This window comes from Salarias fasciatus, chromosome 4 (assembly GCF_902148845.1).
Source record: "Salarias fasciatus chromosome 4, fSalaFa1.1, whole genome shotgun sequence".
In the NCBI taxonomy this organism is placed as follows: domain Eukaryota; kingdom Metazoa; phylum Chordata; class Actinopteri; order Blenniiformes; family Blenniidae; genus Salarias; species Salarias fasciatus.
In genome coordinates this window covers 26,815,712-26,828,998 of record NC_043748.1, presented here as the reverse complement: position 1 = coordinate 26,828,998, position 13,287 = coordinate 26,815,712, and the positions used below count along the sequence as shown (strand labels likewise).

Below are 13,287 nucleotides of genomic sequence, written 5' to 3'. Positions count from 1 at the left end.
TAGGTCGTGCCAGGTTTTCCTATCCTTGTTTGGACATTTGGTCCCCACAAGGACAGAAATACCCGTACACACACACACACACACACACACACACACACGTCGATATGCTTACAGATGTACTGCCATTAAAACTAATGACAAAAATAAAGCAAAGTAATGATAAACTCTAAACTCCGGGGCTGAATGAAAGCGATCACATTCTGTGTTTGAGCTTGTTTCGTCACGGTTCCTGAATGATTTTCCCAGAATGTAAACAGATGGGGCAAAATTTAATTCAAACGACGCTTTTGAAATAATACAGTAGCATTATTTCCTCCTCGCCGTCCTGGCTGACCTTCCAGGCCCTGTCCCAGAATGCACTGGGAGGCAGGAGGACAGCCAGGCGGGGCAGATGAGTGTATCTGGCTGTGGTCACAGCTGCAGAGCCAGCACACTCATTTCTTCCCAGAGACCACCTCTGCATAAGCATGAGGAAGAAGCCTGGACGTCCGGGAAGCGGCTCCACACACACTGTCTCCCTCTGACACGGATCCTGTGGATCCCAACAGCTTCTCAGATCTGTGGTATTTATGCAAAATGTGTAGTCTTTACAAACCAGCCTGGTTTCTCCTGTTCTGTCTGGGCTCTGAATCCCTGATAGAGCAGCACAGCATTAGCATGAAATTATCACATTTATTTACGCTTTGAATTTGTCCAACAGTGAGTCCTGACAGAGGATTCATATTGGACAAGAGGCATATGCAGGTAAATCTGGTGCTCTCAGCCCCTTGGATCTGGTAATTACCAGGTGGGAAAGCCCCATTTTCCAGAAAGGAAATCCAGAGGTCAGGGGAGCGCCTTGGCACATCTTTATACCGTTATTTTCTTTAATAAATCTTTATAGGAACAACAACAAATAGTAGGTTAAATGACAAACAATGGATATTTTGTTTGGTGTTGTGTAATGTAGATGAAGGCCAGACAGTAAATTTCATAGGAGTTATTTCAGCAGATGAAATGTGAAGATATGTCAAGCAATCAAACTATCTAAACTGATTTTTTACTGCACCGTCTTTAATGACATGAGCTTCCTGGATGTGCCGACACTAACACTGCGCGCCACTTCCTACTGAAATCCAATCTGTTTTCACAATTACTTGTTTCAAACTCACTTTGATTCATGAACAAAAAAAAGTCTCAACTTGGATGAAGAGGCAAATTAATCACATAAAAAACTTCAGACAAGGACAAATGCAAATTTTCCCAGTTTTTTTTTTTTTTTTTAGGGCAAAAAAGTGCAACTTCATCCAAAGTCAATATCTGTTCTGAAGCATTCTTACAAAACCTGACAAGTGTCCAGAAAATGTATTCATTGGTGCATTATGCCATTTTTTAATGCTGCAGAATACTGTCACGTGTTCAGACATCATGTTTCATGTCACGGGTAGTGTTTTCCAAGAGAATCCACCTTCTGTTGGCAGAGGAATGAAACCTGTCCAGCTGGACCCTGTCCTCACCTGTCCAGCTGGACCCTGTCCTCACCTGTCCAGCAGGACCCTGTCCTCACCTGTCCAGCTGGACCCTGTCCTCACCTGTCCAGCTGGACCCTGTCCTCACCTGTCCAGCTGGACCCTGTCCTCACCTGTCCAGCTGGACCCTGTCCTCACCTGTCCAGCAGGACCCTGTCCTCACCTGTCCAGCTGGACCCTGTCCTCACCTGTCCAGCAGGACCCTGGTCATAAACGCAGCTGAAGTCTTTTATCTAATGTCAAAAATTATTTTAAGCCCATATAAACTGTAAATGTCAAAGAGCAGCAAATGGAATGGTAAAAATGGACACTTCCCCTCGGTGCATCAATCAGCCATCATACTGTGGCAGAGCAGAGCTCCCTGGTGGAGGTGTGGCTCTCTGACTCCACGTGATGCAGCGTCCGTCTATCAAACGTCCCAGAGAACCTCGGTGTGGCTGAGATCAGGAGAATCCAGAGGCAAGTCGGCATGCAAAACCAAACCCAGAAGCATTCTTCAAGCGTATTTTTAGAGCTGCTGAAACCAGAGCAGCAACTTCTTCATTTCCTCCTTTGTCTTTCACACTAATAACTGATGACAATCATCATAAAACGTGGTGAATGGATTTCACTCCCGTTGTGCTCCATCCATCCACTGAGCGCTTTGGGCTACAGTGCCTTGCTCAGGGACACTTGGAGTGGACCACGTGGAGCTGGGGAATCGAACCTTGGGAAGACGACCACTCTGTCAACTGAGCCAGTCGCCCTCGACTGCCGGGAGAGCTGCCCAGCATGTCCACCTGACTGATGACAGTCCTCAAACTGTCTGGCGTAGATCACTGGAAACCCCACCACACACACACACACACACACACACACACACACACACACACACACACACACACACACACACACACACACCTGGAACCCCAGCAGACCCCCCACCCCCACCCAGGGCCACACGGGGGCTGATCACTGAGAACCTTGGCAGCACTCTGACTGACTGACAGCTACTCAGACGTTTGCTTCAGTCAGTCATACTGAGAGCTGCTGCCTTTGTTCAAGGAGACGTTTTATTGAAGGCGAGCGCCACTGGGAGAGTCCCTCCACCGCTCACACCCCCCCATTAAAAATGACAAAATATGAGTGATTTGGCCAGGCCATTAATTTTAATGAATTATTTTCGGACACCGTTTGTGCGATCTGAAGCGACCGTCACCTGGACGTTTTTGAGCTTGTCCATTTTTCCTCATCCAACACGTCAGCGTTAAAAGACAAGCAGTTCATTTCACCGGTCAGGGGTCATAATGTTATGGTTGGCCAAAGGGTGACACTTGATTGCTTGATTACATTTCATTTACGTTTCAGATTCACCTTGGATGTGAAGAGAGGCACAAGTCAGACGAGAAAAGGCCAAAAATCACACATCTGGTTCTGGCAGAAAAAAAAAAAAAACAGGGAAACAAACTCAGTGCAGACTGAAGTCCAGCGAACAAACGAGTCCAGAGAGAGAGAGAGAGAGAGAGAGAGAGAGAGAGAGAGAGAGAGAGAGAGAGTGTGTGTGTGTGTGTGTGTGTGTGTTCGTGTGATATCTAATCTTTTGATTTGTTTCAGATCCTTCAATAATCTGAACAGATTATCTTGTTTCTGTGGCATTAACAAAAAAAAAACAACAACAATAAAAACGTTGATTCACATTTTAAATGCAAAAAAATCCAGTAATAATGGAAACGTTTAAATGATTAGGCCAATTTAAAAGTAATGCTCTTCTTGGAGAACAAAAAATAATCAAAATGATAATAATAATAATAATAATAATAATAATAATAATAATAATTATTATTATTATTATTATTATTATTATTATGAGTTGGAATTGTCTCAGTTTTGTTTTGTTTCGTTTTAATCAGCCTATTTTCCTTTTTGATTAAAATGAAACGTGATATTTCTCTGAACAATAAATGCTCATATTTCCTTTCGGAACAAACGGCATTCACGTGTGGTTTCGTGAGTTTTGCTCACAGGTGAGGTGAACGGCCCCTCTCTCCTCACAGCCGGAAAACCCCCGGTTCGAGTCCGGGATCGGTGTGTCCGCGTGTCGGGCTTTCTCAGGCGCGTCTGATGAAACGAGGAGCTGAAAGTGTCCAACCGCTTTTTAACGTGTAAAACTCAACTTGTATTTTTACAACCTTTATTTTTTTTTTCTCTTTGAATTGTTTCAGTCGTTAAAATCACTGACTGGAACGTTTTCAACGTATTTTGCATTTGAGCTGGATTTATTTATTAGTGCTGCGCATTAGGATAAATTCCTCTTTACATCCTGAAAGGCTTTTGATTCCTCACCATAAGCTTCTCATCATTTATTTGTATCTTTCATTTTGTCAAACACTTAAAGTGCGGCTATTGTTTCAAGGTAGCACTAATTCAGGACAAGCGGACACGAAAAGATTAAATTAAACCCGAAGCTTCAGATTAAGATGCAATTTAAGGCAGAGTTTAAATATCCAAGATTTATTTCTTTCTAGATAAAAAAAAAGAATAGGAAACTCTTCGTTTAAATATTAAAACCACATGACTGAATAAACCAGGCGCTTGTTGGGCTGAGCCGTGCCGTGCCGTGCCGGGCCGGGCCGGGCCGTGCCGGGCCGTGCCGAGCCTGCTGTCCGTTACCTGAGTCTGCCTGCCGCGGCCACCGGGACTAGTCGTTCCCGGCGCTCATGTGTTTGTTCCTCTCAGCCTTGCGGAAGTCCGGGTTCACGCTGAAGTGCGGCGCCGGGTGGAAGAGTGCGGGGGAGGCGGGGAACGCGGCTCCGGGGCTCAGCGGAGGGGCGAAGCGCGCAGCGCACGGGGCCGGGGAGAAGGCTTCGATGCCGGGCGGCGGCTGGAGGAAGGCCTTGGCGGTGAGCGCGCTGCGGGAGAAGAAGCTGCTGAGAGCCGGGAGGATGCTGCTGACAGGTGGGATGATGGCAGGGCCGCACGGGGTCGGCGCGTGCTGGTGCAGGTAGGGGTAAATCTCCAGGCCGGGCAGCTGCAGAGCCCCCAGCCCGCACGCGCCGTGCGGGAAGCCGTGCGGCCCGCCGGCCTCCAGCCGCTGCTCCTTCAGCCGCTCCAGGCGAAAGTGCTGCCGCTTGAAGCGCTTCCTCCGCCGCAGGAAGCTCCCGTTCTCGAACATGTCGGAGGAGTTGGGGTCTAGGGTCCAGTAGTTGCCCTTGCCGGGGTTCCCGGGCTCCCGGGGCATCTTGACGAAGCAGTCATTGAGCGACAGGTTGTGTCTGATGGAGTTCTGCCAGGCCGGGAACTTCTCCCGGTAGTAGGCGAAGCGGCGGCTGATGAAGTCGCAGATCTCGCTGAGGGTGAGCCGCTTCTTGGGGCTCTGCAGGATGGCCATGGTGATCAGCGCGATGTAGGAGTACGGAGGCTTCACCGAGCACGGACCCCTGGGTTTAGGACACTCCGGCGCGGGGCTGCGTGCGTCCCGGTGCGCGCTCCGGCTGCGGGACGTCTCCACGCCGAGCTCCGACTCATCCGGAGGCACGAGCTGCTCCTGCGCCGCGTCCTTCCCTCCTTCTCCGACCACGTCGATGACGAGATCCTCCATGAATAATGTCATAGTAGAGTCGGCAGCTCCGGCGGCGGGACGGCGGGACGGCGGGGCGGCGGGACGGCGGGACGGCGACCCTCAGATCACAGCTCTACTTGCGGCCCATGTCTCCGCGGCGCGCGCCCCTCAACTTTCACAAACTCTACCGACGTCCGTGTCTGGGGCGCAGAGCGGGTGACGCGCGTGCTTCCTCGGACATGTTCAGCATCATCTGGATCCGCGCGGCTCTCCCGGTCCGCTGCACGTGATGTCACGTCGAGGCGCGCGAGGACGCGGATCCCGACCAATCAAAGTGACGCAAAGAGAGCCGCTCGCAGAAAAAGGCCGTGACACCAGCGAGCAGCCCACCCGGGCGACACGCGCACACCCCCCTGATCCGCGCGCCAGATGCAAGGCCTGTCAGTGTGTGTGTGTGTGTGTGTGTGTGTGTGTGTGTGTGTGTGTGTGTGTGTGTGTATATATATATATATATATATATATATATATATATATATATATATATATATATACGTATATATATATATATAAGTAAAACTTTGTTTAAAAATGCTAAAACAGAAGAATCACAACGAAAGTCACTACACCGCAACTGAATGTATTTTTAGATTTTCCAGAATCTATTCAAGTATTATATTTATTCAAAAATCTGACTTGTGTCAGTATATACACAAAAACGAAAAAAATAATAATAAAAAAATAAATGGAATTAAAATGTTGGGAACCATCCTGACATCCTCCCAGGTGAAGTTTGCTGCTGTGTGCAGGTGTGACAGAACACTGGAAATGAAACCGGATGAATTCAGACATTGAGCGTCGGGTCTGCGCGTGAGGCAGGGACTTAAACCCTAATCCCCCTCTGAGTCCCCGCAGCCGCACACTTGCCGCACAATTACACGTTTTCAGACGTACAACAGGGGATCAAACCGGAATGACTGATTTCGTGCTGCTGTGAAAATAATAATTTGTTGCCTGCACGAGGACTTGACTGAATCAACCGATGGAAGGAGGCTTTTCCCCCCTCTGAGGCCGCTGAGCTCTCTTCTGCTTCAGACAGAATGGAGAGAAATAATATTTGATCTCAATCTGAGACTCGACGCCCTCTCTTCTCCACTGGAGCGCCAACTCTTCCAGTGATCTGCTGTAACATGGGGCCGCTGAGCTGGATGGGAGTGCTGGGATGAAAGTCAGTTTTTCACTCGCTCACACATTAAGCGCAGCGCTCCAGGTACCGTCAGGAGGCCTCTGCTCGTTTGGCTGTAATGATGGAGCCCTTTGTTGGGGATTCCCACATTTCCTGCCTGTAATCGTATTGATACCCCGAGGCGGGGGGGGGGGGGGGGGGGGGGGGGGGGGGGACTGGGTCCGGGTGGGCTGAACGGTACCAGCAAGGCTGCAGATGATTTCCCCCAAATTCATCACGCATGTCCTGAGATTGGAAACAGGCCCGAGTGCGCTGTGTGGTTTCAATAAGGCGGGAGCATCAAATCACAACCAAAGTATAAGGTAAAGACGATGGGCGAGTCCCAGCCCCTCAGCCCACCCAACCCCCCCCCCCCCCCCCCCTCCCCCCCAAAAAAAAACAAAAAAACAGCAAGAAACAGCCTTTACGGGCAGAGAAACAGTATTAGGCAGAATGAGTGGACCGGGGGCAGATCATAGGGTGGCAAGAGGGGGGCAGCCTACACGTCAGAATCATAAAGTGAAGCAGTTATCGTAGTTTGATGAGAAATAGACAATTTACACTTCAGTGTTCCTGCTTGCAAGACTTAGTACACAGCTTAGAACATACTGTATATTCCACATGTGAGCAGCATTTGTACAAGAAGGAACTCTCCTCATGGAGAGCAATAAGGCCAGCGGCATAAACACACAGTGGAACCAGTGGGTCATGGCCCTTCAACAAGGCTCTGGACATTACTGCTTTTATTGACTGCATCAACATCAAAATCCCCATAAACCTGAACAGAGGTCCCATATGAATACATTTAGCTCCCAGTCAGAAAAACTACAAAAATATTTTGTAACTGTGTTCATGGAGGTTGTTAATACGAGCAGAATTGTTCAGCAGAATTTACACTATTTACACTGGTGTCACATTTTCAGCTCTTTATTTTGAAGGTTTTATCGATCAGATTTGTTCTGTGACCCAAACAGAGACATACTGAGAAGCAACACCGCTGTCTTTCACTGCTGCTTTTTTCCAAGTCCAAAATCCATCAGATGAAGTGAACAGTCCTGGGAGTTTCTGGAAGGGAAAAATGACGACAGGCTGCAGTGCGCTGCTTCCCTGGACTGAGAGTACTCTAACCAGGGGTAACTGAGAGTACTCTATCCAGGGGTAACTGAGAGTACTCTAACCAGGGGTAACTGAGAGTACTCTAACCAGGGGTAACTGAGAGTACTCTAACCAGGGGTAACTGAGAGTACTCTAACCAGGGGTAACTGAGAGTACTCTAACCAGGGGTAACTGAGAGTACTCTAACCAGGGTTCGCTTGGTACCGCTCACTCCGGAAGCTTCTCCTGGCTCCTCCCTGGACAGTCTGTGGAAAACTCTCCCTTTGTGGCTCTGTGAGTGGTTCATCTGCACTTTGTTAAATCTAGAAGATGGAGGGGAGAAGGTTCACAACTACACTGAATCTGCACTAATTTAACATCATCACAACTTAAAACAGTTCTTTACATCCATCAGACTGTGTGAACACACTCACTAACATTTTAGCCAGGGAGGATATTTTTGGTTTGAGCAGTAGTTCTAAAATGCATTGTACACAAAATATTAATATTCTGTTACCATCTGACTGACTTCAACGATGAAACGTTTTCCCAAGTACTTACATTAAAACAAACATGAATATTTATTTGAAGAAATCTAAACAACAGCTGTTAAATCGAATGACAGAAAAATGTCAGTGTCAGTAATTGTTCTTTTTAATATGTAACTTGGTAAATTATGCAGAAACTATTTCCAGACCCTGACCAGGCCCCGGCTCTACCGGAGGCTCAGGCACTGTCCTCTCCCTTCTGTGTCTCTTTGACGTCTCTTTCGGTGGCGCTCTCCTTCCTCCACGTCTCCCTCCTCCTCCTGTCTGGTAGGCCTGGCCAGGTTTTCTTTGCTCATCTCTCTCTTCTTCCAGTTCATCTTTATCTTCACCCTCTACTTCCACCTCATGCTGGTCTCTCTCTCTCCTTCCAATTCCTCTTCATCCTCTCTCTCCTTCCACCTCATGTTGTGCTTCATTTTGTATTTCTCTGACCTTGAAAAACGGGAGAATGTAGATGTCTGGACGCCTGAAAGCCTCAGCTGGTTCTCCCTCCTCCCTCTCTCATGTTCTCCTCCCTCCCTCTCTCATGTTCTCCTCCCTCCTCCCTCCCTCATGTTCTCCTCCCTCCTCCCTCTCTCATGTTCTCCTCCCTCCCTCTCTCATGTTCTCCTCCCTCCTCCCTCTCTCATCTTCTCCTCCCTCCCTCTCTCATGTTCTCCTCCCTCCTCCCTCTCTCATGTTCTCCTCCCTCCCTCTCTCATGTTCTCCTCCCTCCTCCCTCCCTCATGTTCTCCTCCCTCCTCCCTCTCTCATCTTCTCCTCCCTCCCTCTCTCATGTTCTCCTCCCTCCGTCTCTCATGTTCTCCTCCCTCCCACTCTCATCTTCTCCTCCCTCCTCCCTCTCTCATCTTCTCCTCCCTCATCCCTCTCTCATGTTCTCCTCCCTCCTCCCTCTCTCATGTTCTCCTCCCTCATCCCTCTCTCATCTTCTCCTCCCTCCCTCTCTCATGTTCTCCTCCCTCATCCCTCTCTCATGTTCTCCTCCCTCATCCCTCTCTCATGTTTTCCTCTCTCCTCCCTCTCTCATCTTCTCCTCCCTCCCTCTCTCATGTTCTCCTCCCTCCCTCTCTCATGTTCTCCTCCCTCCTCCCTCTCTCATGTTCTCCTCCCTCTCTCCCTTTCTGAAGGTCTGAATCATGAACACAGTCTGAAACACACACACACATTTACACATACACCTGCACTTCATAAAGTGAAGCGTCAGTAACAAGGTATTGATGGGCTGACACTCGCTTCATCACGCCTCCCTGTCATGCTCTCACCTGTCCTCATGCTCTCACCTGTCCTCATGCTCTCACCTGTCCTCATGCTCTCACCTGTCCTCATGCTCTCACCTGTCCTCATGCTCTCACCTGCCCTGGCAGTCATGCCAGTGCAGACCACTCGTGCGCTCTGGCGGCATCTTGTGGCCACGTTTTGCATTGTTCAGAAGACTTTCGTGTTCTCTCACTCTAATTTTCAACCAGCCAGGCTATATTGTTGGCTCTTTGAAACCGTTTCGGATTATTAGGAGTGGCTGTGGCTCCACCTTCCCATCTCAAGGTTGATGGTTCAATTCCTGTCATTACTTACCAGACTTAACATTATTTTAAGGCACTCTAAATAAAAACCTGTGTACATATTTCCATTAGGTGGAGGTTTTGAAAACGCTTGTAAAATGTTGACTCCAGTGGCTGTATATCTTGCCTTTCATTTCACATAAAAATCTTTTAATTTGCAGAGCTTTTACTGCATTTACACAACGTTCACTGACTGCTGGTACATGCACGGTGCTACACTGCATTTCATTACGTCAAACGGATTGAAAGAACGCCCCCAGACTTTGAGACTTCGGATCCTCTTTACTTTTCCAGTAGTGGTGGCATCAGGGGACTGAAGCTTTGCACGGTTGAAACTAATAAAAGCTTTCTGCAGGCCTCCAGGGGCGTCCCTGGGTTTAAAGTTTTTAAGTTCAGTTGGGGCTCAGCCCCCAGGAGATGCACAGGATGAGAGCAAACGCAGCACAAAACTCCCCACACAGCTAACAAAGACTGAGAAATTATTCATTGTTATTTCAGTTTGTTTTATTGATACAGTACAGCTACAAATAAAGGTTTGCTCAGTAGAATTGTGTTTACGGCTGCAGTTTTCACACTGGGGTCCCTTTACCCCCAGTAGTTAGCAAGCCAGAGCTTGGAGTCCGTCCGTGAAAAATGTCAAATATAGTAAATTAATAACCATGCTGCATCAGTAAAAAAAGTGCATATGTACATGTAGGTAGCGATGCACCAATAAACTGATTAGTCCCACAGCTATGGACCAATAAAAACTCTGGCATGATTGGTACAGAGTGAGGGATACATGAGCCTGAGAACAGGAAGGGTGAATTTGGCTGTAACTTCAGAAAAAGCTGAGAGCTGATTTAGTGATAGAAGAGGACCTGAGTCTGTTTGTCATCATCACTTCAAGATTGGAGGAGCTGTGTTGTGACAAACAGACTCACCTTCTCACTAGTTTAACCTGCTTGAGATGAGAGTGACTGAGGAGTGTGTGAGAAGACCAGCTACATATATTCACTGGAAGACTAGAAGTATTATGTTTGTCAGTTTTCTGCCAATACAGTTTTTCACAATTGCTAAAACACTAAACCCCACTGCCTGAACCAAACTCTCAGGGGCCTAAACTCATTTTTCGAATCAAACACTCTTTTGGCAAAAACTTAAACACTGTTCAGGTCCTATGCTCAATTTGCAAAACCGATCTGCTCTTTTTTGCAAAACCTCAGACACATTCTCAGTCACTAAACACATTTCACAACATTTTTGCAAAATTGTACTCACTGGCAGCAAAATGTGAACACAACTCCAACACAACTGTCATCTTTTACACACAACAGCTCAAAACTGAACACATATTTCTAATGATGTGATCAGACCAAGTGTGCACAACGACAAGATGCTGGAGACTGAACCTCCAGGACCGTGACCATGCAGGAGTCTGCTTTGGTTTTGTTTGTTTTGTATTTATTTTTTGTTATGACGGTCAATTTAGATATCACTTTGACTTAGATGGGTTTTTTTTCTAAATGCATTTTAAATACGTAAAATAAAAATTTTCTGTGCACTACACACTCTGAAAACTGCTGGTTACTGTAAAAATAACCCACATTGAGTGGAATTGCTGACCCAGCGCTGGGTCCAAAAGGGACCGAGCCAAAGCGGGGTTATTTCTACCCAGCAGCCATTTGGGTTGAAGAGTTGACCCTGAAGCTGGGTCAAGATTTATCAGCGGGTCTGGGAAGGTTACTTTACAGTAAAAATGTAAACCCTCAGAATTCAGAAACACGTGCCCTCTGCCCTGCAAGGCTGTCAAACCCTCCACTGGAAGCCAGCTGGGGCTCAGTGCAGTTCATTGACATGTAGAGGAAAAGATTTGAACTAACAACCTCACAACTACAAAGACAACCACTCTACCAACTGAGCCACAGCCACACATGAGTATGCAGTTTTTCACAATTGCTAAAACACTAAACCCCATTGCCTGAACCAAACTCTCAGTGGCCTAAACTCATTTTTCGAATCAAACACTCTTTTGGCAAAAACTTAAACACTGTTCAGGTCCTATGCTCAATTTGCAAAACCGATCTGCTCTTTTTTGCAAAACCTCAGACACATTCTCAGTCACTAAACACATTTCACAACATTTTTGCAAAATTGTACTCACTGGCAGCAAAATGTGAACACAACTCCAACACAACTGTCATCTTTTACACACAACAGCTCAAAACTGAACACACATATTTCTAATGATGTGATCAGACCAAGTGTGCACAAAGACAAGATGCTGGAGACTGAATCTCCAGGACCGGGACCATGCAGGAGTCTGCTTTGGTTTGTTTGTTTTGTATTTATTTTTTGTTATGACGGTCAATTTAGATATCACTTTGACTTAGATGGTTTTTTTTTCTAAATGCATTTCAAATACCGTACGTAAAATAAAAATTTTCTGTGCACTACACACTCTGAAAACTGCCGGGTTACTGTAAAAATAACCCACATTGGGTGAAATTGCTGACCCAGCGCTGGGCCCAAAAGGGACCGAGCCAAAGCTGGGTTATTTCTACCCAGCAGCCATTTGGGTTGAAGAGTTGACCCTGAAGCTGGATCAAGATTTATCAGCGGGTCTGGGAAGGTTACTTTACAGTAAAAATGTAAACCCTCAGAATTCAGAAACACGTGCCCTCTGCCCTGCAAGGCTGTCAAACCCTCCACTGGAAGCCAGCTGGGGCTCAGTGCAGTTCATTGACATGTAGAGGAAAAGATTTGACCTAACAACCTTACAATTGCTAGCCAACCACTCTACCAACTGAGCCACAGCCACACATGAGTATAAAGAGAGGAATGTCATATGTCTTTTCCTTCTTAGCCATTGCAATAATGTTCTGTGAGAACACAGGACTCCAGTTTTCTGTTGCGTTTGTTGCCAGAAGTCTCCAGATGCAAGAAGGAGAAGGAGCTGCAGGAGTGTTCAAAATGGTGATTTTGTTCAAATCATCAACTCACTCTGCTGGGTCGACACAATTCATCTAATTTGGGGTAAAAGTGACCCAATCTGCACAAAATCTAGGGCTACCCAGGAAATGGGTTAATGGGAAAAGAACCCAGCAGGTTTAAAAGTGTGGACTGCTGCTGTGTCCTCAGTTATTTCATGTAGTGTCTAATGAACGATCTGAGGTGAACATGTTTCTACCTGCTGTGTGTGAGATCTGAACACATAGTGTGGTTTTGATCACAAGAGAACTGGTTTTGAGGCGATAATTCGATTTTGACAGAAATGTCTGAGGTTTTTGTGAATGTAGTGTGGATTTTTGGATTTGTGTTTAAGGTTTTGAGAAAATGGATGGAGGTTTCAAGAAATGTGTTTTAGCAATTGTGAAAAACTGTAATTCAAAGTGACAAAAAGTGTTGAACCACTTCAGAAGGTTTGGAGCTGGTTTCCTAATGAAGCAGGTTCATCAGGACTGAGTCAGGGTTCATACTGATCACATGCTCCAGCAGGCACCAATCTCCAGTGTGCGGTCCACAACGAGGGCCGCCGCTCCGAGAAAGGACCCGTTGCCTTGTCCTGCGCTGTTCCACATCACCTTCAGGGTTTAAGTTAAGGCTGCACGTCTTGCAGCCCACACCTCGCCAGCAACAATAACAGGCTCACCGCGACTCGCTTCCCCTTCGGAGCTCCTGCACGCTCCTGCGGGGGGCGTTCAGGGCCCTGGGATTAATTTGCGCCATCCTCTGTCATAGGCTACAGTAGCCTATTTTCATCTGGACAGACTGTGCCAATAGGCAGCTAATATTTATTTTATTTTGTCGCAGGCACTATTCCTTCAGTGGGTGAGTT

General features: G+C 47.0%; 1 protein-coding gene across 1 annotated transcript; it reads right to left on the bottom strand.

The window, feature by feature from the left end:
* Positions 1–4,185: 4,185 nt before the first annotated feature.
* LOC115387457 (forkhead box protein D2-like) lies at positions 4,186–5,097 on the bottom strand. The gene has a single exon (XM_030090166.1). The coding sequence runs from the start codon at positions 5,095–5,097 to the stop codon at positions 4,186–4,188; it is 912 nt and encodes a 303-aa protein (XP_029946026.1).
* Positions 5,098–13,287: the final 8,190 nt, after the last annotated feature.

What these genes read in the sequence shown, in the direction of transcription:
- LOC115387457 (XM_030090166.1), bottom strand. Translation starts at nt 5,097, where the DNA reads ATGACATTATTCATGGAGGATCTCGTCATCGACGTGGTCGGAGAAGGA.